Here is a 27,907-nt window from a genome sequence, read left to right as displayed (position 1 = left end):
TATATTCACAAAACAGGCAGATTGGAAAAATGAACATTTTCCCAACCATGTTAAATGCGGTATTACTCTAAGTGCCTTAATTAGCAAATTTGTAAATTTTGCTGTGCTACTCACTACCCAGTTTTTTAACATTTTCATCTTTCAACAGTATGGCTTACTAACAATGATTGTGTGAAGTCTGATCTCCTACACAGACTAATTCATGATTAATTAGCATTGAACAAGCTGTTGAATATGATCAGAAGTCTACTCTAACACAGAAAAGATGTAAAAGATTTTAAATCTGCCAAGTAATTTCTATTGTCCACAACTGGCAAAATACAGCGATGTACAACTCAGGACAACAGAACAACATCAAGCACAAGGCAGAAACAAGCAAAGATAGTGCTTAATTTACCAGGAGTACTTTGACTGAGCACTAGTACAGGCTGCTCAGATTGTTGGCGATAGTCAGCCATCTGGACATGGTCCTGGGCAACCTGTTCCGGGTGTCCCTGCTTGTGTAGTGGGTTTGGACCAGATGACCTCCAGGGATCCCTTCCAGCCTCAGCTGTGATTGTGTAACCCTGAGTTCTTTCCATATGGGGAAGTGCTCAGTGCATGCTACCAAGGGAACCTGAACAGAGCCTGCTGACCTGAAGAGTGATTCTGTTTTTCACCAGCAATCCAATCTTTATGTCCATTAAGTTCAAATCCTTCTCCAGCTGTTGATTGGATCGAATTTTTGTAACCACTTCTTCCCTTAACCTCATTACTTCCAGTTCTTCTTGGAAGTCTAAGTCACTTTGGTCCAAGAGGTAGGCAAATTTGCGCAGAACAGTCAAGGGTGGATTTTCAGCACCAACTGCAGTTGAAGAAAATACTGTTAGTTGATGCAATACTGAACATCCCTAAAGCCCTCAGGAAGCTGATCACTATGCAGAAAATGTGAAGTTTATGCCAGTTATGCAATATTTTTGTCATACTTTAAAAGTAAGCTATGCAAAATAGTTTCCGCTGTAGAACAATTGTGTTACAAACACTTGGACCTGCTTTTGCAGTTAAATAAGAGACTGAAATCTCATGTGAAACTTATAAAAAAACCTTAGAGCACAGCAACATACTTGCCCCCAAACATACAACACCCAAATGTTGCTACTTACTTAGTGTTCTGTAGTCCTCCCTGGCCTTGTTTGCTCTAAGAAATGCTTGTATTTTCACAATTTGGTCATTCTGAAAAGAGTCAAGATTAGGCAAAATAATTAGCTGTGACACACTTCTGCTCAGAAGCATACTGCAAACCTTGCACCCTGTTTCCCAAAACTGCTCCTGCAAACGTACCACCACACTTTAATACTTCATGTTCAAAATGGATAAAAAATTACTTACATGATCCTTGAAGTATTGTAGGCGGTTCCTGTAAGCTCTCCTTGCTAGCCACATTTTGACCCACGACTGAATCTGAAAATTAAATAAATAAATTTTAAAAGTTAAGGGACACTGCACAAACTTTTGTGTGTGTGTTTAAGTTTACTTTTGAATGTCTGCTTTGGCAGCCAAGCTGTTCTTGTGTGCTCAGGGCCACAGATGAGTGTACCAGCAGGCTCCTAATGGCCAGTGACCAGAGAAAGGGGTTCCTACTAGGGCACTATATCAAGCAGAGTTCAGGTTTCTACCACCTGTGTGTAACATTATCTTTGGAAATAATTTATACCTTCAGGTCTCAGACTTCAATTCTAAACCAGTTCCCCTCAAAAATAAGAGATTCTGTCACAATATTCCATCTGTGATCTACAATCCAATCATGATGTAATGGTCCCATTAGCATCGAAAAGCGAGCACTTTGCAGAGAGAGAGATTTGAGAGCTTTTAAGGAAATAATACACTGTCATCCCAAATGTTTTCTAGTTTAGTGCTAGGAATAGACATGTAAGGAAATCTCTTTGAACAGCCCCTTAAGTTCAGCAAAGCCTGTTGAAAGTCAAATGCAGAGCTTTCAAGAAGCAATTTGCTTAACCTATCAGCTAAACAACTTTGAATGCCATGCAAATTTCTGGAAAACGTCCACCCCGTGCTCCCAGTCTCTGATTCCCAGGTAGTGATGGACTATGTTAAGGAATAAAGCATACTTGGTCCCCAAAACACATTGGGTGTTCTTACCTTAACAATAGCAGCAACATTGCCTTGAAGCACCTTTAACCTGTCAACATAGCTTTTCCTTTGTTTGAATCCTTTCCAGAAAGCCTATTATAGAGAAGGCAGAAGACTATTATCCCTAGTAACACACTCATGTTTATTAAATCTATGTAACATACTAAAATAATTAACAGTGATTTTTTTAGGAAAAAGTCTGCCATTGTGATAAAGAGATAACTAAGGTATAAGTAAGCTTGCCTCTGCCTCTATTTTTTAAGGTGCCCTCAATACATGACATGTTAATTTTGACCAATCTCAGCACACTTTATTGTCCAGTGCTATTTCCTTCACCATCCTGAATTCATCCTTACTCTTATCACCAGTACATCCACATCCTTAGCATCCCAGTCACTGACTTCATCCCACAAGTCACTTCCAGCTCTTGCCATTACTTAGCCTCATCTCCCATCCCTGGAACAGCAATGGAGTGCCTAAATCTGGGGACCATCTCTGTCCATGTGGATAAAAGATGATGATCAGGAATAGCCACCATGGGTTTGTAAAGTAAGCGTGTAAGGGTAAGGGGAGAGCAGTGGATATTGTCTACTTGACAGAAGTGGGGATTTCAAGACTGTCTCCTAACGATATCCTCATAGACAAACTCAGGAGTGCAGGCTGGATGAGTGGACAGTGAGGTGGATCAAGGACTGGCTGAACAACAGATCCCAGAGGGTTACAATCAGTGTCACATTGGAGGCCTGTCCCTAGTGGTGTCCCTCTAGTGTCACCCCTAGTGGTATTCAATGCTGTACTGTTTAACTTACTCATCCATGACTTGGATGAAGGGGCAGATGCCTCCTCAGCAAATTCACTGAGAACACAGAGCTGGGCAGAGTGGCTGATACCCTGGAGTGCTGTGCAGCCCTTCAGAAGGACCTCAGCAGGTTGGAGAAATGGACAAAGAACCATCTGAAGTTCAGCAAGGGCAAGTGCAGGATCCTGCAGCTGGGGAGGAACAACCCCAGGCACCAGCACAGGCTGGGGCTGCCCTGCTGGGGAGCAGCTCTGTGGAGAAGGACCTGGGGGTCCTGGTGGAGAAGAAGCTGTCCATGAGCCAACAGTGTGTCCTGGTGGCCAAGAAGGACAACGGTATCCTGGGGGCATTGGGAAGAGCATTGCCAGCAGGTGTTGGGAGGTGATCCTGCCCCTCTACTCAGCCCTGCTGAGGCCTCACCAGGAGTGTGTCCAGTTCTGGGCTCCTCAGGACAACAGAGACATGGAGCTGCTGGAGTGGGTTCAGTGGAATCCAAAAAGATGATGTGGGGTCTAGGGCATCTCCCTTACAAGGAAAGGCAGAGGGAGCTGGGCCTGTTTAGCCTTAAGAAGAGATGACTGAGAGGGCACCTCATCAACGTCTGTAATTATCTGAAGGGAGGGTATCAAGAGGGTGGATCAGGCCCTTCTCAGTAGTGCTGAGCAAAAAGGACAGGAGGCAATGGGCAGACACTGATGCACAATAAGTTCCATCTGAGTATGGGGGAAGAACTTCTTTACTGTACAGGTGACCATGTACTGCAACAGATCGACCAGAGAAGTTGCGGAGCCTTTGGGGATATTCCAGAAGCATGTGGATAAAAGCCTGTGCCATGTGCTCTGGGATAACCCTGCTTGAAAAGTGAGTTAGTGAAAAGGACCAGATGACCTGCTGTGGTCTCTACCAGCCCTACCCATTTTGTCACTCTGTTGCATCCAGAAATTGTCCCTTACCTATCTGGACCCACATTGCTCTTGCCCTGGTCTCTTTTCCATGTTTATTCCTTCAGCTGACTCTGTTTGCTAGCTCAGAAACAAACACTTGTCAAGGAATCCAATGACAGGGATATCAGATACTTTTACTGCTGCTTTTGCCTATCATCTCTATCAGCCAGTGACACCAGCCTTGTTCTCTATTTGTTGTCTTTCCACAAGTCTTTTTTACTTTAATGCAAATAGAAAGAAAACAGAGAACAACTTTATTTACCTACATGTCTCCATATTTTGAACTTATTTGCACAGACTTTGAATTTCTCAAAGTACAATTCTTTACTGGGCTCAGACACCATGCTGGAAAATGAAAAGTCAATCCCAATAACAACCACTGGAAGTAAATATATTTGTCAATTGTTAAACATAGCTACTGTAGATTTAAAAAATTCTCTTGTATATTTTTCTTTTTTTTTTTTTTTTTTTTTTTTTTTTTTTTTTTTTTTTTTTTTTGTGGGTGGGTGGTAGAACAAATTGCTCCTAAGGGAAGCGGGATATTTCACCATCTAAAACCAGTGTGCATGCCTCTGTCACTGTTTGCACCCTCAGCAGAACATTTCCTTTTAGAGTTCAGCAAACCGGAAACATCCAAGAAATACTGCCAAAGAACACCAGGGCAGCTGCCACTCCCTGTCCAGCTATGACTTCATGGAGCAGAAACAAACCACTTCCAACTAGGGATAGTCTACTAAGGAATGTATTTCTTAAGTCATGCTTTGCCAAGGAATTTTTGCTTCGATACTTAACAAATACCTTCTGGTCTTGTACTCTGCATAGTTAGGCACACCACAAAAAAATCTAAGCATGCCAGAACAAAGCCAGGGCTGTGCATTAATGAACTTTTCCCAAGTAACTTTCACTGGAGGTGGATACAATAGATTAGTTTAAAATTGGATATTTGCTACATGAAAGCACAAAAATTTGTAGATGTAGAAGTTTAAATCGCTGCTGCTGGAAACAGGGAGACAGATCTGTTTGAGAATTTTATCAGCGGCAGTAATCAGTCATGTCACCTGTTACATGCGAAAAGCAGCCCAAGCCACATTACCTTCTTGTTCTAGAACAGTACCTGTATTTTGATGGCAGATGGTTCCTGGTTTTGAAGATAGGCTTTTCTCTCCTGAAAGTTTTTTCTGACTAAGAATCCCCTTGCTCGGGCTTGCAGCCCAACAATCAGATTTTCATTAGCAAGCCACAGCTGCTCTCGATTGTAATCTGCTGTAACTTGCCCAGCAATGTTCTGTTAAGAGATGATGGAAAAAGGTCATTTAAAAGACAAAACTGTCCTGGAATTTGTACTATGTTCTCTCTACCTCCACAGTTCATGTTCATACTATCCAAATCCCTCTGATCTACCCCTACATTTGAATCAGTAAGAAGAAAGAGCTGTGGTGTTACTGCTGACCCCTACATGACAGGTAACTGAACAGCTTTCAAGCTTCAGTTACTCAAGTGAGTATGCGATTTTAAGAGGGTATTCTTTTATACATTAGCAGAGTTCTGCTTTCCTAACACTTACAAGTGTCTTGTACAACTCAGATGTCTAGAAGTACTAACTGAAGCAACAGGCTCTCTGTTTCAGAAGGACTTACACTGACTCGAGCTCTTTGTGTAGAGGAGTAAGCCTGTAACTTAGGTGAGCTGCATCAGAATATAGAAGAACAAATTACTCCGAGGCTTGTGTGATCTGCTTTGTTCTACTTCACACTCATGCAAAACCTCTACAGAAAGGGAGGTAAAACAGCACACTCATCCTCTTGAATCTGGAGATACATGAATGCTGTCAGAGGATTAGATTTAAACAGAAAATGGTGGTTCCACCTTCTCACAAATACATCATAAAATTATTTGTTATAGGTCAATGGAAAGTCCTATAAAAGGATATGGAAGCAATCAGACTTTACTCCATTGTTGTATGCTGATGGTCTTTAAAAGAAATGCTGTAACTTCCAGTAGGGAAATCCCTAAATCATTGTCAGACACTAGACAGGAGACTGTGCTGCCTATCACTGTCTGCTTAGACTTAAGTTGCTGCTCTTTTCAGAAGCAGATACTGATAAAGTGACCTTCAGTTTGACCCACCACAGTCTCTTGATAATTTCATGTCTCACGCTCTCTCAAAGGTTTATGTTGCTTTTGCAATAAAAACCAACGTTTTAGCCGCCTACCTGGATTTCTTCACCAGTTAACCATGAAGTTTTTGGTACAACTCCTTTGGGGGCAACACAGGTACCCTCTTCAGTTTCCACATTGTAATAGTAATCATACATGGCTTTCATTACAAGTTTAATCCATGGACTTTCACTGGAATCTAAAAGCAGTTCATACAGTTAGTATACATTTGTGTCCTGTTTCACTGATAAATTACAACTCTCCTACTCATTTCCCCTCCCTGTACTTGCTGTGAAGCCCTTTGACATGCAAAATCTCTCTATATCTTGGGCCTTTTTGTAGTAAGGATTTTCAAAATACCCTGCTAGGTGGATGAGAGTCATTCCTCTAGAGCAAACTGGTGATAAGGTTAATAAAACATCTACAAGGTTGGTACAGATCCTCTGCTACCCTCTCCAAACCCTAACGTGTCAAGTTAGTGCTCCTGAAACAGTGTGTCCTCTGTCTTACATAATCCCTCATAAGTGAAACAGACTGTGTTTATAAAAAATATTTTTCTTGTCTTCTGCCCAAATTCTGGACTTACTGACTCTTACCTCATACACGACATTTCCTATATCCACATCATTTTCTTGCTTATTGCTTTGGTAAACTAGTCTGCATCCTGACAGGCAGGAAAAACCTCATTTCCTCATGGACAAAAGGCCCCAAGATAAAACTAGTAAGGCCTTAAAAATATTCATGTTCCAAAGTGAAACATGCCTATCTACTGTAAGAACGGGTGCTACACTGACAGTAATTGTTTTTGTAACCATTAGCTAACCTTGGCTGCTGTTAGCTCTGACAAAACATCCCATCATCTGCTAAGAACAGATTCTAGCCCCAGCTTTTGCTGGTAACTGCTGCTCTGGCAATGCACAGGGACCATAATTGCACTGTGAACACTGTCAGATACTGGCTTGATCTTTGACAGCAATCCATAAGACTGATGCATGCATCTCTGTATCTGCTATAATGAAAAAAATTGTCAGCGAGCAATAGAGTTTTCTGAGAGAATGGACTAATCTATTGACAGTCACAGAGGAGCTGCCCTAAATAGACTCAGAGGCAGGTTTGAGATTCTAGGAAGCCTCTGCTAGACTCTAGAAGTCACTAGACTTACTTCTCAGCAGGTACTGTGGTCTGCATTACGTGCACAACAGCACACTGTCACGTAAAATGCACTTGGAAAAGTATAGCATTTATCAAAAGACTTTAAAGCAGCCGCTGTCTCCCTCAATTTACAGACACCTCCTGTTCTAGGTTTCTGGTTGCCTCAGTGATATGAAAATGTGGAACTGTCCTGTTTAGGAAGTTTTTTACCTTCTGTAGTTTTCATGTTCTTGGCTTCAGAGAGCTTCCTGAAGTAGGCTTCAGCACATTCAGGAATGACTCGTAGTCCAAACCTTGACTGTAGTATCATCAGGATTGACTGTGAATCACCTTTCTCCAAGCTCTTGTTAATCACTGATATTCCAACAGCCACTAGGGTCAAATAATAACAGAGAAAAATTAAGCGTCGTATACTCTATGTACCCATAACTCTAGCCTCCAGAAACTTTGAAAATGGGCTTCTAACACTGGCACACGCAGACAACATGGCATACACAGCAATTCAGTGCTTTACTCATTTACATCTTCCTTCACGCTTGTAAGGACAAGTGTGTTAGGCAGAAAGTGCCTGCTCCACCCAGGCTTGGATGCGGCCACAGCACAACTGAGAGCTGTCTGAGGGCATAGCTGCTCCCCATCACGGGACATGCCAGGTGACAGCAGGGCAGGGCTTGAGGATGGCAGGTGCCCACACACTCAGCCTGCCCTAAGAGACAGGCCATCATCTGCTGATCACCTGGGAGCCTTCTAGAGGTACATGAAGTAATTTGGTTACAGGCTGTAAATGTTAACATTCACTTCTATTGTACAAAATGGGAATTAAAACTGATTGCCTTGAGTAAATTCTTGCAGCAGCCTCCTCAGCATCGTGAAGCAACCCTTTCTTGACCTCGCCTCCTCAGGAACTTGTTTAAAGCTAATTCACGGCCTTGAATTTGCCAGAGATGCAGCTTTTGCTTTCAGGGCATATAAAAGCACCCTGAGAGGTGATGCTTTGAAGGATGTGCAGACTTTGATGTTATATGGCATTACCCGTACTCTAATTCAGGGCTTCCTTGCTCAGATCCCACCATCCCTGAGGGAAGAGATTCCCCAACACCTGGCAGCATACATGTGGAAGAACACACCACTTCAAAAGTACCTTATCCACTAGATGTTTGGGCTGCTTTAGAAATAACTGCTCTGGTCTTTAAAGGTGTTCCTTCACATCTAAATTCAGGATCCATACACAGAGAAACAAGTGAATAGAACTAGAACATCCATTCTGTGCTTTGGAACAGACCTCTGCCCAGCACACACACGTACTGGAAATGCCTTTCTACCATTGCTGTGGCACTGTGATAGCCAGGCATCAGGCCTCAGCAGCAAGGAAGCAGAAAAAACTGGGAAGCCACACATTACAGCTGGCTGCTGCTAACCCCAGGCTCATACACAGTCCCATATGCCTCATCAACTCTGTTCAGCAGTATTTGAATGCCTTCCTTCCTCCTTTTCATCATGTAGTAACAGTGCTGGAAGTTATTTTTACAAAGACAAAAGAAAACACAACTTAAGCTAAGATGCATTTGTGTAGGTCCACTGCCATCTGGCTTTTCCCCATCCTTTAATTAATTATGTTTGTATTTTTGAAGGAAAAGGTAAGAAAAGTATTTATCAGGGAAAAAAACTCAACTCAGCAGAAATTATTCCTTTTGTTTCAAGTGCTAGCAATTAATACTGTGGCTGTTGCTCTAGAGCAAGGCCATTTGGACCCTGAAAAATCATAAGATTACTGGGAGTTAGGCATCCCCAACTGCCAGAAAACTGTCAGCTCCAGTCTGCTTCTCTAGCAGTTAGGATGCCAGTACCAGACCAGCACTGCAAAGGGCTTTTTTCCACACCCATCCTCCCTTTTAAACAGCTGTGATATACAAAGCCACAGTTGTCTGGCGTGATAAGCCTGAACTCTCAACAAGGCCAAAGATCAGCTTTTTCCTATAACTTGGACTCTCTCAGGACACACAGACTTCCTGCTTTGACAGACTCTTCCTGTGCAAGACCGAAGTCAGTGTTCAAATCTACTCCTGAAGGCTATACAACTGATATTTGGCTGATCTCTTTTTGTCCACCACTTAGATAAGAAGTACAATGGTTGAACTCATTAAAGAAGGGAAGCAAGGTGATGCAAAACACAGAGCAAGCACCACAAGAAGTTAGGAAGTGCACCAGCACTTACTGAACATTTCTTCCTAAATAAAGGTAGAAGTCCTTTACTGACACAGATGACTGTAAAAGCCTTTCAAAATTTTAGTAATGTACCATTTAGTATTTATATAAGGCATAGAAGTTAGTTTGGAAGTGATCAAGACTGTTTCAGTACCACTGCCAGTATCTTCTCTTATTTTACTGCTTATTTTATTGCCATTACTGCCAGAATCTCAAAACCACTTTTTAAACTGAAAAATACATCTTTGACTACCTTGTGAAAGTTTTGGAGTTGTTTTCCTTTCAAAAATAGTGCCTGTGTGATAGATCAAAAAAAAGTTCCTTTCTAAGTGGTGATCAAGCTGAACTTTAAGTTTAGACTACGTGAACACAACATGCAAACTTCCTGAGACAGGATGTGTTGGTTATAGGAAGCATCAGGTTCTGTGCTGTGGGGAAATGTTAAATCTCAGGTTTTAGTTGCAAAACTTTAGAGCTCTTTAAGAATGAATGCCCTGTGCTGACAGTGCTTCTTTCCAACTCACCGGGCAGAGTACACAAAATTAGGTTTTTTTCCTAAAAGTGAAATGTTAAAACAGTTCCACTGAGCATCCTTGATCGTGAAAAGCTGTGCATTTACTACCAACACAGATTATAAGAAAAAATTTTAGTACAACAACTAGGTAGTGGATGGACCAGTGATTTACCATTAGCAACATTGTATGGTATTGCTGTATGAAATATGCTGTCCTAATTTCTGCAGGGTGCTTATGTTACATATTCTTAATGATTTTACTCCAGTGAACACTAATGAGGGAATTTTTAAGTTGCTCATTAGGTTTAACTCAAATCTGTTTATAAGCTACGTGTTTCCTTCCCTTCTATGTGCTCATGTTTCCTCATGGCTCTGAGTGGCATTCATGGGAAGCAGGTTTTTCCACAAAAGAAGGTATCAGCACTCCCTCAGTACAACAAGCTTGCTTGAGACAATGTGTGTGTATCTGACCCTGTCTCAGAAAACACAAGCCCAGTGCTTTCTATGTATGTGTGACCTACAAAAATACTTCACCTATCTTCAGTGCATCTGCCTTGCTATGTGAAGATATTAGTTGTTTAAATAATTTCCAAAGTTACAGTAACACAAAATGCAACGTTCCTGTAGCAGGGATAGCTATTTGTGGTGTCCATCTGTGTTCTCTTCCACCCAGCCCTTCCCAAGCAGTAACTCCTGACGTGCCTGCATGCTCACGGCACAGGGCACGGCTGAGCACAGCACTGCAGGAATGCACCGACTGCTGCACTCGCATTCACAAGCTCCAGAAGTGCAACAGAAAGCAGAACTGACTCACCACAGCCAAGGGGAGCAGAAGGCTGACCAACACCCCCTGCCTTGTCTGTGCTGTGCTGGCCCGGCCTGGAACTGGCAGGCACATCGCCGTGCTCGCCAACCTGCCCCATAAACCCACTGGTGCTTGCTTCTACTTTGCTTGCCAAAGTTTATTATGTACCATGAATATTTTTTCTATAATTATTATAGTCACTCAAAGCTTTGACAGAAGGTGTTCAGTGCATTCAGTACACACCACTCTGACAGATTAAGCCTCAGCATTTTTCCTACAGATTTCCTCTTCCTTACAGATTGGCAGAGCATATACTTTTCAAAAAGAGCTAGCATTCCTTGTACACTGCTTTAAAAGTTAATATGTTCCTGGTTTTTGTTTGTCAGCAATCCAGAAAAGACAATAGAAAGAAATATGAATAAGCAAAGTCGTAAACATAAAAATTTTCCCTTAAAATATGCATAAAGATTTTAACTTTAAATATGGCAAAACAACTCATCTTCTCATTCATATATTTCAGGAGTTTCATGTAGATACAGTGACATTAGATAGATTGGTCACGATGTAAACCTGTATAACCAAACCTGTTGAATTATTAGCCACACCTTAAAGATTACCACTTTAGATAGGACTAACACCACTCCTGTAGTTTTAAGTCATCTCAGTTTTAGTATGACAAAGAGCACACACTAATTTCTTTTCATGTATTTAAAGGCTTGCACCTTCCCTGAAGTGGAAAATATAAATTACCAATTTCATATTCCCAAGACCAAGAAAAACAAGAGCAGTGGAAATGCAGGTTTAATGCTTACAGGCTGCTGCTTCTTTTATGTTGTTATTGCTGTCATTGATTCCTCTTTGTATTTCATCCAGCCACAGAAGTGCTGATTCATCTTGAGATTCCTGGGAAAAGGACAGTAAAAAGCCTTGACAAAACTGAATAATAAGAGTTCTCTCAATACTGTGATAGAGCTGCAATATACAATCTCTGCTTTGCAAAGTTCTAGAACACAAAAAATTATTTGACTATTTAAAGTCATCAGTGAAACACATTCATATTCTATTTACTGACTGGAAAAAGATCCTGTTCAGATACAAATCTCTGAAAGTTTTGATGTCTAGAAGAAAAGAATTTGCTGATACTGCTGGCATAGAATTCATTCTACTACAGATCAATAAAAATTGAAACATTTTTATTTCCACAATATGTGGGCAAAGTGGTCTGAGTCACATAAAATCACACATTACCAGGAAGCACTGTGATAGTAGGAGAGAATAGCAGAAGGCTGCAGGAAGTTGGCATTCTTTCAAAATCCCTTATTTGGAAAGAATCCTTGTGTATATTTAAATACATGTTATATTAGAAAATAACAGTGAATACTCTCATAGAAAGACAGCTCAGCTTTAGTAATGATGACTTAGCTCATGCAAAAATTTCTATAATTAAGCAGCAGAATAGGTACCCCTCTTCTTTCAGGCCTAAAGTGCATGACATTAAGCCCAATGTAAAATAGAAGGTGTAGTAGAGTGGGATCAACATCCGTACTAACCAGCCCTACTGCCCAGGTTCACTGGTGATACCAGCACTTCAGCAGATAAAACAGAGTTAAAGTGATATTTAAAATCGAATCCAGTAGGGTGGGTGGTAAATTCATGCTAAAGAGGAAATAGGAGTGTTAGGCCTACAACAGACTAACAATGGGAGAAGTTGGAATGTATCAATTAAGAGAAATATAGGAAAATATACATACATACAAATATTTCAGGAAAGAAACCCAGCTAGAAACACGTACAAACTAAAACAATGTGGACAAAGAAGCAGCTTTGCAACAAGTATCCCTGGTTAGTGCTGAACCTCAGGCCAAAGATCTAATAAATCTGATATAGACAGAAACTACAAAGAGAAAACAGGGCAAAAAACCACTGAAGACATGCTCTTCAGCTTGCATCATATATGTAAACAAGGTAGCAGAATACATGAATAACATGAAGTGGTGTCAGACAATCACAGGACAGTGGACACCTACTGCTTATTTTAGTACCAAGTGAGAGTTAGCACTTGAGAGAATGTTTAATAAATTCCCTAACTGCCACTGAATTTAGAGAAAAGCATTGAGAGTTCCTAATCTAGTATCCAGCTTTTACACTTTAAATACAAGAACAGAAACAAATACTGCTCCGGAGACAAGCACAACTTATACTGAGCCTCACAACTAGCCTGGAAGCTAGACCAAGGCTTGGGCTAATTTTGCTTGCTGAAACAAGCTGTTGCTATTTGGCATTGAAGGGGAAAAAAAGGGGGGGGGGGAGGCAGAGTAAAAGGAAGGGATGAACAAAGCAGCAAATGAAAATAGGGGAAAGGTTTTAGAGGCTGCAGTCTGTGGAGGGGTGGAAATCGTCTGAAGAGAGGAAGTAGGTGGATTGGAGCAGCCAGACAGCTAACAGTGGGCAGGGAGGCAAAAGGCAAAGCAGAAGGCAGTTTTCCTAAGGCATTTTTGTACATGTGGCTTCTTTCCGTCTTTGCCTTTTGCTAAACTGAGATCATCACACTCTTCTGCAAGCCTAGCTTTTCTCTGGAGAAGAGTACAGAGTTCAGCCACGTGACATTTTGGTATCTGAATGAGACCCTTGAGGATTTACTAAACACAGATTTTTCCAGAAAACACCTTTTTACTCCAAATATCTGTATGCACAAGTGTCACTAGAACCCTGCATATCAGCTTCAGGCTTGTGGTAAATGAGGAGTTAAAATGCTGCTGTAAAGCAATTTTATCTCTGTGTTGGGCTGAGGCTGAAACTGAGTCATGTGTGCATATTTGGATACGTCACACCCTCTTGCTGTAGTAGACAAAGAACAAATTAGTTCCTTACCATAAACCTCATGCTTACAGGATGCTTCTGGAGGACAGATCAATAATTCTTTATTCCCTTACAGAGGGGGAAAAAGCCCCCACAAAACGTCTCTTGAGATGAACTAGCGCAGCACCATTGTTCAGCTGGCTGGATTTCACACACTACAATGAAGACACTGTTTTTCACTGGACTGCTCTCTTTTACCTCCAGTCTTTGCACTACAGGTGAGTCCTCCTTTCTGTATCTATTCCATCTTTTAGTCAATAACACGGACTTTTTGATAATGCTGTTGCTCTACCAGCTGTGAACATGAAATGAGTTGTACATGCATGTACGAATTATGAAAAACTGTTCCAGGATGTCTCCTTTAAAGCAAATTTTTATTCTTTCACTTCAGTGACACCTTACCTCTGCCAGTCATTTCCTAGAAAGAATTTTTTTAAGGGGACTTTCTGCACTTACTGAAGACACATCTTTTATCTAATATTTTTGTAACGATACAATAATTTTAAACCTGCAGTGTCTTGTTTTACAACTTTACAGATGGTGTTATTAGAAGGAAATGCTCAGATGACTATTGTGATAAAAATAACTAAAGGAAATGATCAAATAATAAACCTTCCTACAATTAAAAGTGTTTTCAAACCAAGCTCATTTTGAAAAGCTGGTATACATAAATATGTATAGACACACATATATAATATACATATATATATGTATTTATACCTACATCTATCCATCTACACACACACCAGACAATGCAGGCACATGTATGACATTTAATGAGTCATTAAAACCAGTTCTCTGGAGTAACCATAAAAAAAAAACTACTAAAAATTATGTAGCCTGCTAATTATTATTTTAAAACATTCTACTGTAAATCTGACAGTGAACATTAATAAAGCTATTCTCTTTATTTTATTCAAATATGGAAAGATAAAAAAAGGTTGAAAGATTTTCACCCATATTTCAGTTTACTTCTGAATTCCAGTTTCATGGTGCATGCTGAAGATTTTACAATAAGTATTTTTGCATTAAATGCAGCTAAGAAAACTTAAGTGACACAAATACTTGCACAGTTGTTTACTGCGCAAAACCTATTTTACAACACATGGCTTTAAAAAGCATTTTGAACACATTTGTGCTTCATGTGAAGATGTCAATGTCTCTACAAATTTCTCAACTAATGACCAAGGAACACGTGTTAATAAATTAGTATTACTGCTTTTGCCCACATGCTGACAATATTTACTCAGAGATCATTTTCCTGCTGCTTGAAAAGTTTTATTCACTCCCCCATAAATGACACCTAATACTTGCCCAACCATTTGTTTTCAATTCTTAAAACATTGTCCTTGCTCAGGTATGAGAACCTGAGAAGATCTGGTGTGCACTAGTCAGAAGCTGAAGAAAAACAATTTCACATGTGAGACCAAAAAAACCAAGGGTAATTTCAGTTTTCTAATTTGAAAGTTTCAGTTTGTCTTAGGCTAGAGAGTGCTTTTTGCAACTTTTGCAATCATTAATTTCGTACAAGAAGTGACAAGGATAGTAATGGTGTTTGATCAAGCCCAAACAAAGACTGCTTATATGATGAATGACCAACATTCCTACTACTGGGAAAAACCCTCCACTGGTCATAAGCATTACAGAAGTCTCTCATGTTTTTCACCAAAGATTACTGAAAACACTCAAAATGCAGAAAGATGAGCTTACACTACATTAATGATGAATTTTCAAGATTTGGTGTGAAATGATAAATGAAGACTGATGTCTGTACATTTGAACACCAAAAGCAGAGGAGAATATCCCCAAATATTTTAAACTTCTATTGCTTTTCATGTAGAGATGGTTATCTTTCTCTGCTCCTGAGTTACATGGTTAATACAGTAGTTTGTCCTTTTTAACAATTTTCACTTTGTTTTATTTTTAAGCTTCAGAATTTTCATGGAATGGCTCTGCAATTAAAACAGTGTCTCTTATCAAAACTTTTCGGGGAATTTCAGCGAGAGACTATGATTACATCCCCCCTTATGCTATAGAGGGGGAAACAACAACCATCCATATCAGAGAAAACAAATGCACTTCAAAAAAGTCAAACGACTCCACATTAGCAGAAGTGAGCAACACCACGCTGGAGTACCTCACCAGCTCTCTGAGCACCCAGCTAATACCTGCCGTCTACCTCAGTGCTCTGTTACTGGGTGTGCCTTCTAATGCCATCATTCTGTGGATGCTACTCTTCAGGATCCGCTCCGTGTGCACCGCCGTCCTCTACACAAACCTGGCTGTCTCAGACCTGCTCTTCTGCATCGTACTGCCCTTCAAAATAGCCTACCACATCAACGGGAACAACTGGGTGTTTGGGGAGACCATGTGTCGGGCGGCCACGGCGGTGTTTTACGGCAACATGTACTGCTCCATTCTGCTGCTCACGTGCATCAGCGTCACCCGCTATCTGGCCATCGTCCACCCCTTCACCTACAAGAGCCTCCCGAAGCGCGCCTACGCCATCGCAGCCTGCGCCGCCGTCTGGGCCGCCGTCTTCCTCTACATGCTCCCGCTCGCCATCATGCAGCAAAGCTATTACGTGAAGCAGCTGGACATTTATACCTGCCACGACGTGCACAGCGCCTGCGAAACTGTGTCCTCCTTCCAGTTCTACTACTACGGGTCCTTGGCTGTATTTGGGTTTTTAATACCGCTCGCAACTATCGTGTTCTGCTATGTCTCGATTATACGAACACTCAAGACTCACGAATGGTTCTGGTATGTCAAAGTCAGTCTTTTGATTCTTACCATCTTTGCTATTTGCTTTGTGCCAAGCAATATTATCCTTATTATCCATCACATCAACTATTACTATTACAACACAGATAGGCTGTATTCTTTTTATCTAATTGCTTTATGTCTTAGCAGCCTAAACAGCTGTCTTGATCCTTTCCTTTATTTTCTGATGTCAAAAATTAGAAGTCAATCCAATATTTATCTGACAATGGTTAAAATATCCAGGGAAAAATGAATTTATTTCTATTACTGGAATTATGGCTTTGTACAGTACTAGCACAGACAGCAACAAATCTCAGGTGCGACATTTATATTTCAAGTAAAATGGGACAGAAAACACAATTTCAGTTAAATTTACTTCCTTCCACACAAGGAATATCTCCAAAAAGTCACTCTCCAGCTCTATAACTTTATTACATGTGTTGCAACACCTGTGTACCTAGATTCAGGGAAGCAGCTCTGCACCTCCATTTCCTTCTGAGATCGCTTTCTGGCCATGGAGAAGCTGCCAGATTATCAGGCACCCCAGCTTCTAAATACCAGAAGAGGAGTCAGCCTTCAAAGAGCAATTCTAGGGCAATTCATGACACTTGAAATTAGCTCTCAGCCAACAATCACTGCAGGAACAGTGTTACAAAAACAAATTTTTGGCCTAGTGGAAATGGGAATAAGCACTTTGCACATGCCAGGGAGAAGTCAAGAGCAAGTAGTGCCCAGGATGTTGGAAATACAGAGTCCCCATAGGTTCACAAAACAGTAAGTCTACAGCAGTTGGTGCAGAACCTGACTCTTCCAAGGCTACCTCTCCCATGAAGCTGCTTAACCAGCTCTGCACTGGAGACTTGTTCTTCCACTTTGTCAGCGCCTGCACTTCCCTAAGCCACAGGGATTGCTGGGAGCTAACCCTTATCAGTGTGAATCCAGGCATATATTACTCTTGCTTGGTAAGCAAAACAGAGAAGCTATTTTGTAGTCTTCTCTATTTCCACATCCTCACAGGAAATACCTACAGTGTTACAAACACTGCAGCTCGCTACCATTGACTATTAGTAAAACAATGGGTCAATTTTTACCTTTACAGAAACTCAAAACCTACTTATATACTAAGTTCCTAGAAAATTACCTCAGTGGTTGTCATTTGAATTTGTAACTGCAGCATGTAAGTGGGGATAAAAATGTTTTATGTTGTTTTGATAATAGTATTGTAAAAAACCTTTACTTAAATAAACTGAGTTGTACTGGAAAATGCCTCAAGGGAATTTGCAGCCTGGTGAGGGTCCCCTTTTTCTATTTCTTCTGGTTCTTAATTTAAGTTAGTTTTAATCCTGCCATTCCTTCAACATGCACAAGAACAAATTCTAAAGATAACTCTAAAATAATTCAAATATTACACAACTGTTGAAAATATAAATGAGGTGAACCCAACTAAAACCTCTGTACCTATCACACAAAAAACACTACAACCAAACATAGTAATTTGGTCCATCTGTTTAGCTTTCCAGCTATCCACAATATGCTCCCTTAAGACAGAGTTTCTCTCTTCACTGGGACCCGAATACATTTGCTTTGAAAAGGCTTTCGGAACTGTTAAAAGCTGTGGTTTAAGACTTACAGGACAAAATGAGTTCCAGGTTTGTGTTTTCGGTTTCAAGCAAGGAACAAATAGGTCATATCTGAGATGAGAACCTCAGATTATAAGGACAATGTGTTCTGGCAGATTTGGGTGCAGACTCCCCCAAATCACCACAGCTATGGGGAAGTGATAGCAAGCTGCTTAGAATAAGGGAGTAGGTTTGACACGTATGTTTTTCCAGATGTTGGGGCAGGAAGTTTATAGGGAGACCTTTCTGATCCTTGTAAATCAAATACTTCCTCTTACCACAGCTCACTCTTAAAACATGCTAAACACAAATTCTGAGATCTGCTTTATAAACAGGGATCAGAAAAAGTGGAAAATAGACTTCAGAAATTGCACTCCCTTTACAATTGCGTTTGGATTTTTTTTTAAGGAAATGTCAGTCTAAATTGTATTTTTACCTAAAGAATGGCCATATGTATGATTGATCCCTGTTAAGAGTAAGTATGCATCTAAGTGTTTCTTTTGGGGGCACTGTGCCTTATTCTCTTCTGAAACAGGAGCAGCACTCCTGTCCACAGAGAAGGTGCTCTAAGTAGTTGCCAAAAGACTGCAAAACCAAAATAGCTCAGAAGAGAAAAGCCAGCAGAAGTCTCTAGGAACATCAAAAATCTTATAATGAGAAAACTTCAAAGAGACTGTACAATTTTTGTGCGAGAATTTGTAAATGCTCATTTGTTTCCTACGAGCACATTCGCACCACGACAGGAGTAGGCATCAGGTTTGCATCTGGGGAGCACTGGGGCATCTGGCAAGAGCGAGCCAGGGTAGGACTGCTGTGTCCTGCAGGTCTGTGCCTTGGGGACATCCTGGCTCCCTGTGCATACACATGTCATGTCCTGGGTCAGCACTGTGCAAAAACACTGACCCCAGCCCATCCCGGACACGTGAGGTCAGAATGCACAAAACCCTCCTCAGCACACGTGGTGACAGAGAAGGCTTTTCAGCACTGAGGGCTCAGTGAAACCAGCCCTTACCTGGGAACTCTGGTGAGAATTTGATTTGTGCAAACACCTTTCAAAAGTTCTGACAGTATGGTTTCACAGCAGGTTCCCCGGGTGGGGTGACACAAATGCTGGCAGACAGGTTACAAGCCAAAGTTTGCAGACTTTCCCTAGCTGACCATGTTACCTCAGGGACACACTGTGTGAATTTTAATTGTGAATTTTAATTTCCAGACACTGGGCATTTTAAGTGCTGTGCTAGTAGCTTTAGCTAACCTTCAGTCACATCCTGCAAGCTGCTAGGCTGATCTTTGTTTATGCTTCCCTGAGCTGTAATGCTGTAATGCTAACCAGGCCACTGCTTTTGGGGGAGCAGATAGCAGCATCCAGCTGAAATAAGTTTAAACTGAAGGCATGTGCAAAACCAGCAGCTTGTTATTGCACGATAAAGCTGCAAATGAAACATGTACAAAACTCCACTATAATAAAACAACATAAGCAAAGGAGACTCCTCAAAATACTTCAAAAGATTTGATAAACAACACCACAGTTGTGACTTTTGTTTCGGCAAAACCTCACTTTCCATCCATACTGCCTGATACTGTCCTGTAACTGTATCCTTGTACAAATTCCTAACTGAGAATTGCTGCTGCCCGTATTTTGTAATAGCTGCAGCAACCTAGTAGAATTAAAATGAGATTACAGCAATAACAAGACATATGCAGAAAATGCCTTAATTTTAATACATTAAGAATTAAACCATTTTGCCAGTAAGAATAAGTTATAGTGCAAAATTACTTAGTGCCAGTTTGCTGTCACTGGCTTATTTACAATCTCACTGCGCAAAGACAATGCAAACATCAGGGGACCAGCACAGGGACACACAAGCAAGTGAAAGGAATTGATATTTCACTTCTCACAGAGAACAACAGTAAAAATTCTAACCTTGCATTTTTGTGCTTTGGCATGGTGCAAAACATCCTGATAATGCCTTGCATTTACTGGTCTCACATCTTGCAGCTTGGCTGTGGGCAATAGCAGGGCTTCTAGAGTTTTCTCAGGATTTCCTTGGTCAACTGCTTCATTAATGTGTCCGATTGCAATGATTCCTGTGAAACAGAAAAGTTATTTAAGATGCACTTACCAAAGAAAGTTGCAACTTTTCGAATATCACATACAAACAAAGCAGTAACATGAAGAACAGAAAAATCACAAAACAAGAAGCAGAGGCAGCAACAGCAGCTGATTTTAAATTATTTTTTTTCTTATATTAATTTGATGCTATACAACTTTCCTTCCTATCACAGTTATTGATTTACTTGGATAAAACTCTTCCTAAAAATCAAAATTATCCTTGGCTAAAAAGGGAAAACAGATATTTCTATTTTCTGGGAAGAAGCACCTACATGAAGTTTAAGAAAAAATTAGGTGTCACATATTTATATGTTTAACATATTGGCTCACAGTGATGTAAGTTTTATTTTCAAGTGATTTCAGACTACATTAGTTGAAACCCTGATTTGGACAAATACATATATACTGCACTTCCAGCTACAGCATTACATAGCAACTTAACCTCATTTCTTGTAATTTCTCTGGAAATAACCAATCTAACAATACTGACCAGTGGCACTCAGTGCTTCAGTCAGGAAGTAAGGCCAAATATATTTAGTAAAACCTTAACTCATTTTCTTCAGACTGGGCCCAGCAGTTTCAAATCCATTTCCTCCTGCCCCTAAACAGTACTGAAATGCACTGCTTGTATTCCCTAAAGGGAACCACAGAAAGGCATCAGTCAAAGTTTTCACCATCACCTGTGAGGGATGACATCCCTGCTCCCAGGGGATCGTCCCTCAGCAAGTGTCTCTAGACCCACCAGACCCACCTGGTGAGGTCACAGATCCAGGTCATTGTAAGGCTTGGGGAATGAGCAATTTTTCCAAGGTGGTCCAAAAGAGGGACTGTGCAGATATGGGACTTGCTTAAAGAAACAAGAGGCTTCTCTTTTTCCTCTTCTCTCTGCCCATCTGCCCTCTCTAAACATTCCCAGGCAGAGGTCAGTGTCACTGAGAGCAAGAGCAGCTATTTTGGTACTGAAGACTTTCACTGCTGCTGCAAGGTCTGTTTCAACTCCTAACAAGTGCAGAGGTTCAGACAAAAAAGCGACTCTGCCAGTCAAATTGCCCAGCACCCCACCTTGTCAGAGGGTACACAGGGCAAGTAAGCTGTGAGGATCCATGGCAGCCACTGGACTAGATTTAGGAAGCAATTATCCAGCCAGTTTTAGAAATTCTGCAATATAAAATTTCCCTTACCAGTATGAAGCAGCAGCATGCAGGACACTAATGGCCGTCCAGGAAGGGCAGGAGCAGCCTGTGTCTGACAAAGGCTCTCAAAGTGCACTGAGACTGCTTCCAAAATGGGCAGGCAGTCTGAAAGCTGCCTCTTCCTGCTCCAGCAAATTTGGCATAACTTGATAGCCTCAAATTTCTACATACAGTGGAAGAATTCGGTACTTTAGCTTTTTTGAGGTCCAAATGACCAGCTATCACATTTAATATAACACCACCCTCTTATGGCAAAACAGTTACCTTCAACTTCAAAAATAAACTCTAAATCCATTCACTTGAGAACACATGGGCATAAGAATCTACTTGTCTGACAGGAAATCAAGTTACCCAAAAGGAGAGCAAGGCAGATATTTGCATTGTCTAACTGCTTACTGACTCCATTGTGAATAACAATCACTTGGAATCATTTACACATTAAAACACACTTTTCAATGGAACACCGCTTGTAATTTCCTCCTCTATCTCCCAATATGCTCTTTTCTTACAACCGCAAAATCCCCACAGTGAGACCATCCAGGGCTGGAAGATACTGCCAAGCAGGCAGAACAACAGCATTTTTAACAGTGCAGAAGGCAGGCACCCTGTGATATCCTTCAGTTGTCTAAAACAAACAGGAATATTTCAAGGGCAGTCAAAGATCATCAGGTTTTCAAAAATTTTAAATGCTCTTCTCTTTTCAGGAGTGTCTGAAGGAGGCCACTCAGTTCATAAATTTACATACCAAAAACCTGACTATGACCTCTGCAGGCAATGTGGAGGAAGAATTACTTACTTTCATTTTCTTCTTGAATTTGCATATTAACCATGTCAATGCAGTTCTGGATATCATTCCAGCTTAAATAATCTTGGCCTTGAGATGAAGCCTCTGACTTAATAGACAATAGTGTATCAGCATAACTATAAGAAGATATAAAATACATAAGTGTATTTCATATATAAGATAAAGTGCCATAAAGAATTAGTCAGATGTGTCATCCATCATTTAGTGACTAGTATTTTTTTTCCAATGACTCAATTTCAGACAAACTCAGCTCTTGGCAGAAATTATACAGACATGCAAGCTGCCTGTTCTACACATGCAATTCAGGATCTGAAGAAATGGCCCTGTAATTCAGAGAACTTTTCTTGGTTCTACGGCATGATGGCAATACATACAACTTGCTATGTGGTGCAACAGATAAATGTGGGGGAAATGAGTCAGCTTCTTGCTCTAGAAAGCTACTGTTGCCTTCTTGACACTAATTCAAAGACCAGAATTTCAGTCAGTAGTATCAGGCAGTAGCATCTCCTGCTATCTCCATGAGGAAGATGATGAACCATGGGCAAGGGACTAAAAAAAATATTATGCCCCTCTTCCCACAGCTCAAAATCATCCAAGCACAGACTCTGTAGCCTGTGTCTACTTTTCCTAGAAAACTCACCAATCAGATGAGCTTCACAGTACTCAACACTTCCACTACTTCACAGTAGTGCAAATTCACATGTATATAAGTTAAATAATTCTCGTATTCCCAACTCAAGCATAGAACTACTACAGTATCTCAGATAAAATACGCATCTTCTATTTCCATCAGAAGCCTGAGGAATGAATGCCTGGCAGAAAATAAAAAATAGGAGAGATTCATAATTTCCTAACCTGATTTGTCTTTCCAGCATCTAGTAGCCTGTGTTTAAGGGTTTCTGGAGCTGGAGTCTGTGTATCACTTTAATTGCAAACAAGTCTACATTCCGTTAATTTACCTGCTCTATTTTAAAATCTCATGAATTATTGAGGAGTTAGCCCTACTATGGGTTTTGTGAGATGACAGCTTTTTAAAATTTATATTTGATATGTCCAATATTTACATTATTAAATTCTCAAAAATCCCCAAACAACTAGAGCTACTAGAATCTGATTCTAGTAACCTTCTTCACAACATTCACAGTTTTGGAGACATATTTCCCCTAAATTCTCTCTTCAAGAAAACACAATCCAAACAAGTCCATCTCTTCTGACAGAAAGCCATTGGACAGCATCTTCCTCAATGAAATTTTTCTAGTTCTACTCTATCTCTTCTGGTACTGTGCAAGTCAAAGCTTCCTGCGATATTCAACGTATGGTTGACAGCACAGGTTAACATAATGGCATAATAGCAATTTATTTAGTTGTCAAGTCCAGCTAATTCCTACCTGCTTGATCTGTGTTCACTGACGGTGTAATGTAAAGATTGGGTCAGTAACATTACCAGAAATGCTGCACTTGGGACACTTTGGGGCCATTCCTGTTTATTTCTAACATCGCTTCTCTTGCTCACAAGCACTACCTTACATCAGCAGAGGCCAAGTAGCAGATTAGTTTTGCTCCATTTTATGTCATTCCTCTCTCTCTCACCAAAACACTGGCCTCTTATTCCTAATCTGACTGCCTTCCTTCTGGCTTTGAGACACCCAGATTTGTGTCCCCAGACAGCCTAGTGAAGATCTTCAGCTTCTGTGGCCTTTTGCCTGCTAATGCCTTCCAGAAGCATGCGGAGCCTTCCACCGCCTGTGCCAAGAGACAGGAACTGGTCCACATTTCCATGCTCTCCCTTGCATGCTGCGGGCACAGTTCTCTTGTGTTGCCTGATTTTTTACTGATAGTCAAGAGAGCAATTGCAGTAACAGCACGCCTGTGGTAAGTCAGGCAAGTGGGAGGGCAAGCAGCTGGCAGCCAAGTGACGGCTATAATGTAATGTTGAACATAGGTGCATGCCACAGCATTTTATTCACTCATCCAGCAAGCAAAAAAGGGCTTGGCCATGGCTCAAGAGATCAACTGGACCCTGAGGCATTAAACACTATCTCGTTCCAAAGACCATCTTTCAGAACTGCAGGATGGTTAGTGATTAACAGTTTCCAGCTACAGTTGTTTCACGTTTTAGTGTCTGCAAAAATCCTTGTAAGATCTTCATGTTTGCTTTCTGGGGATATTTTCCCTACAACTCACACGTCTACAGCCTTCAAGGCTGTTGTTGCTTATGTTTAGATTCAACTAGTAAAGCAATTGTCACACTCTTCCTTATTAATTTAATCCACAGATGTTTATCTTGCAGCTCTTTCAACTTCACAGCCACAACACAGGACAGCCCACCCCAAAAAAAAGCCTACATTTTTTTTTAGAAGTTGCCAAGTCTCATCAGACAAGACAAAATGAACCTTTACCGTTGCAAGTTTTCCTCTTCCAGATTATTGAAGCCAAGGCATGGGTTTCTGAGATGATTTTTTATCATTAGGATGTCCTTATTTTCCAAGGTCTGGTTTAGCAACACAACAGCTGACAACATTTCTACTGCAATAGACAGTTCATCATGTGCCAGGTAGTTCTGTAGGACAATAATGTACTGCAGTCAGGAAGCTAAATAAGCAGTGTAACAGATTTGAGTTACACACTCTAGATACCATCAAGGAGATGGGTTTGATCTAAGAAGCATGGAAAGTGTCCTGGTCACGGGCATGCCAGACTGACACAACAGCAGTGGTGGAGCTCAGTGGGTTTCTATGTTCCATCCAGTCTGCCTTTCCTTCTTTTGCCCCACAATCTCATCTCTTCTGATCCTACTCATAACAGGGGATTACTTTTGTACACAATATATAAACCAGAGTTAGTCCTCATTAAGAGCATGCAACAATTAAAAAGTCAGTTGATTTGTTGCAACACAAGAGCTCAGCCAGACTGAAGTGTGGCAAGAAACAAACTATGCAATTAAATACTGCCTTTTCAACCAAAATGATTCATGCAATACATAACACCATGGCAAGAGAATTATGTCTGATTTTACACAACAACATGCTATGTTTGTGCTCTTTCATGGTCTGGCTACACAACATCAACGAGCAGGTTGTAAGCTTTTCACTCTTACCACAGCATTCTGTTGTTGGAGGTTGAACAGCTCAGTCTGATAGACAGCAGCAGCAAATGAGTGAACAACAGGCAGCTGTGCCTCAGGTTTCATCAGTGCAACCAGTGTTTTACTAGGATCACAGTTACGAATTGCTGTATTGATATTGTCAACCGCTATAAGTTCTAAAGAATAGCAGGGAAAAAAAGCTTATTAATCTTCATATGCTGTTTGCTCTTCATGCTATGTAGATAACAACTACGTTATTTCAAAGAATATAATTTTCTGTCATAAGAGAAAAAAACATTTTTGTGAAATGATATGACTGCTGAATATTGCAAAAACTGTCTCTGTTCAAAGGTACCGAGCAAATAATGGACTGGAGGACTTTAAAATTTCTGGACTTTTAGAAATAAGAGACTACTTAGTGCACCTCTAACACAAAACAAGGAGCTGACCCCACCCTAGTACAGAGAAAGATCAAACTCCTCCTGGGTGTGCTTGCAGCAGGTACTGCTGCGTATGTCAGCTCCAGCAACTCAGTTTTGCTTCACCCCAAATGCTCCCTTCCTTCTGCACCACATCTCCTCTCTCACCTCTTCCTTTGGCAGGATCTAATTGAGCTAGCTAAAACAGGCCAGTACCTGAAGCACCAACAGCATTATTAGTATCCATTTCAGGAGGCCTGGTGGAAATCAGCCAAATGTATTAGAGGGGTGGGATATTCTGCCAGAAAATTAGTAGCTGAACAGATGAAAAACCACATGCTATGGTTTCTAGAGCTTCCTCTACATGCCAACATCTGTTTGCTTTTCTGCCAGAGGAAGATCAGTCCTTACAGAAACTGCCACCTAGAAATTAATCCCTTTGCTACAGCTCAGATTTTAATTTAAACAGGCAAATAGAGGAATGTGAGGGTACGAGGGTAAACCTTTTCAGTACCTCAACAATTTGCCTGTTTTGCTGTTTGCTGGACTGACTTTGTCAGGGGTTTGAAGCCCAGCAGAAAAATGCTGAAGAACACTCCCCACTTGGGCAGCTGCAGAAGCATTACAACATCCCTCAGCTTAGTCACTGCCAGCATAATTGCACACCTGGAGGAGCCATCTTTGAAGAAAGCCAGGCCAGGACACACCCAGGAGCACACTGTACAAGGCACCACTCTGGTCTGGCAGAAAGGGAAGCAACCTTGAAGGTTAGAGCACATGTGCCTAGTTGAAGAATAGCAATTATGCAAATGCCTTTTCCATCAATAAGCCCCACTGCTCTACCTTATCACATGGCTTTTCTGTGTACTGTTACCCAGGGAACATTTTCAGTTAGCACTGATTGCCCAAATCTGAGACAAGATTACAGAGCATACCATCCACAGTTCATGCATACAGCAACACTCAGAGCTTATTATACAAAATAAAGTCTTTGAAAACCTTCTGGCCAGGCCCACCTAAAAAAGCCCCTCGCCTCTCATGTAATTTTCTCTGAAGCATAGTCATATGGGGCCACGTTGTCCCTGAAGACTGTCTCTATTGGCTATTCCTAAAGTTAGAAACCAGGAAAGGCTCTCACAGCTACAGCATGCATTCATGCTTTTTTAAAGAAAAAAGTAAAGAGGAAAGGAGTTGAGGTCCACAAATGGACTAGACTAGTTCTGCAGCCAATAACCAAGCTACTGACTTCTAGTTTTGAAACCCGGCATGCAAATTGCAAAACATATTTTACATTGCTCACAGTTCTGTAACGAAAGCCACTATTTTTTTTCTTCTCGAGCCAAACAGAAAAACTAAGTTACTCTCCAGATTGCTGTTAATGCTTTTCACACATCACATCATCTTCTTCCCTTTATCAAGAGGTAACTCTTTCAGAAAAAGTACTCTTCACCATGGCTAATTAATCTGAAACAGGCTAACATTTAAGGTATAAAGTCAAATTTGTCTTCTGTCTGAAGCTGACCTCACAATATAGCCTTTAAGGTGCATCACAAAAGCAATCAGCCTGGATTTCAAAGCATTGAATACAGTACCAGAGACAAAACAGCCATGCCCAAATGCAGTATGAAATGACAGCAGATCAACCAAAGGTTAACTTCCTAGCAAAGAGGTTTCCAGTCAAAAGCAGCAACACGTGCACTGCAAATTTAGATCCCCTTTAACTATATATTTTTTGCTTCTGTTGTGTGGCATTCTTAACAGACTAAGAATAGGTTAGATTTAGATAACGTGTCTAAAAGTGAGAAAATTTTTTCACTGCAATGTGAAAAATATTCCTCCGTCTTAATTCTACAAGTATGGTCATTGCTCCCAAATGAGAATTAATACTGCACTGATAAATATTTGTTCAAGCCATCAAGTTTTCAGTTTGTTGCTGCTGTGATTGCCAGTAGCTAAAATCTCATCTCAATAAGAGTTCATATATACTCAATAAGAGTACATCCATAAGATTGGTGACTTGGCAATTGTGACACTGAGAAGAAAGATTATGAGTGTAAAATGCAACACATATGGTTTCAGTTTGAGAAACCTTATTTATGTGCAAGAAATGGGGGACTCAATTATCTTAACATAATTAAATGGTGATGGTAAAGAGTATTAAAACAGTTACTCACTAAGCTTGTGAGCCTCAGCTTCCGCATTGGCAAGACTAACTTCTTTCTGTATTTCACTTTTGTCGAGCATATTTGGAATGCCTGCTATCTAACAGATCAGAAAAACAAGGTTTGATTATGCTTCTGTTTTATGGGAGATAAGGGATAAAGTCTGGTGATGGTACACGGGAA

General features: G+C 40.7%; 2 protein-coding genes across 4 annotated transcripts in view; one reads left to right on the top strand and one right to left on the bottom strand.

Moving 5' to 3' along the window:
- The window catches only part of IQGAP2 (IQ motif containing GTPase activating protein 2), a 123,374-nt gene that overhangs the window by 16,977 nt on the left and 78,490 nt on the right, over positions 1 to 27,907 (bottom strand). The window contains exons 11-23 of one of the 3 annotated variants that reach the window (XM_059492077.1): positions 27,737 to 27,824; positions 25,156 to 25,319; positions 24,458 to 24,618; positions 22,050 to 22,174; positions 19,872 to 20,035; positions 11,519 to 11,609; positions 7,393 to 7,554; positions 6,087 to 6,229; positions 4,988 to 5,158; positions 2,140 to 2,223; positions 1,369 to 1,440; positions 1,143 to 1,212; positions 636 to 844 (exon numbers count right to left, since the gene is read on the bottom strand). In XM_059492077.1, coding sequence (XP_059348060.1) covers positions 636 to 844; positions 1,143 to 1,212; positions 1,369 to 1,440; positions 2,140 to 2,223; positions 4,988 to 5,158; positions 6,087 to 6,229; positions 7,393 to 7,554; positions 11,519 to 11,609; positions 19,872 to 20,035; positions 22,050 to 22,174; positions 24,458 to 24,618; positions 25,156 to 25,319; positions 27,737 to 27,824 — 1,704 coding nt within the window. Of the gene's footprint in view, positions 1 to 635; positions 845 to 1,142; positions 1,213 to 1,368; positions 1,441 to 2,139; positions 2,224 to 4,987; positions 5,159 to 6,086; positions 6,230 to 7,392; positions 7,555 to 11,518; positions 11,610 to 19,871; positions 20,036 to 22,049; positions 22,175 to 24,457; positions 24,619 to 25,155; positions 25,320 to 27,736; positions 27,840 to 27,907 lie in introns of those variants that run through there. The other 2 variants (XM_059492081.1, XM_059492080.1) reach the window with 2 other exon arrangements.
- On the top strand, positions 13,619 to 17,592 carry F2RL2 (coagulation factor II thrombin receptor like 2). The gene is made up of 2 exons (XM_059492082.1): positions 13,619 to 13,783; positions 15,494 to 17,592. Exons 1-2 carry the CDS (start codon positions 13,726 to 13,728, stop codon positions 16,579 to 16,581), a joined length of 1,146 nt encoding a protein of 381 aa, XP_059348065.1. The 5' UTR covers positions 13,619 to 13,725; the 3' UTR covers positions 16,582 to 17,592.

The sequence above is a fragment of the Ammospiza nelsoni genome, chromosome Z, assembly GCF_027579445.1.
Source record: "Ammospiza nelsoni isolate bAmmNel1 chromosome Z, bAmmNel1.pri, whole genome shotgun sequence".
NCBI lineage: Eukaryota > Metazoa > Chordata > Aves > Passeriformes > Passerellidae > Ammospiza > Ammospiza nelsoni.
This window is presented reverse-complemented; position numbering and strand designations above follow the sequence as displayed.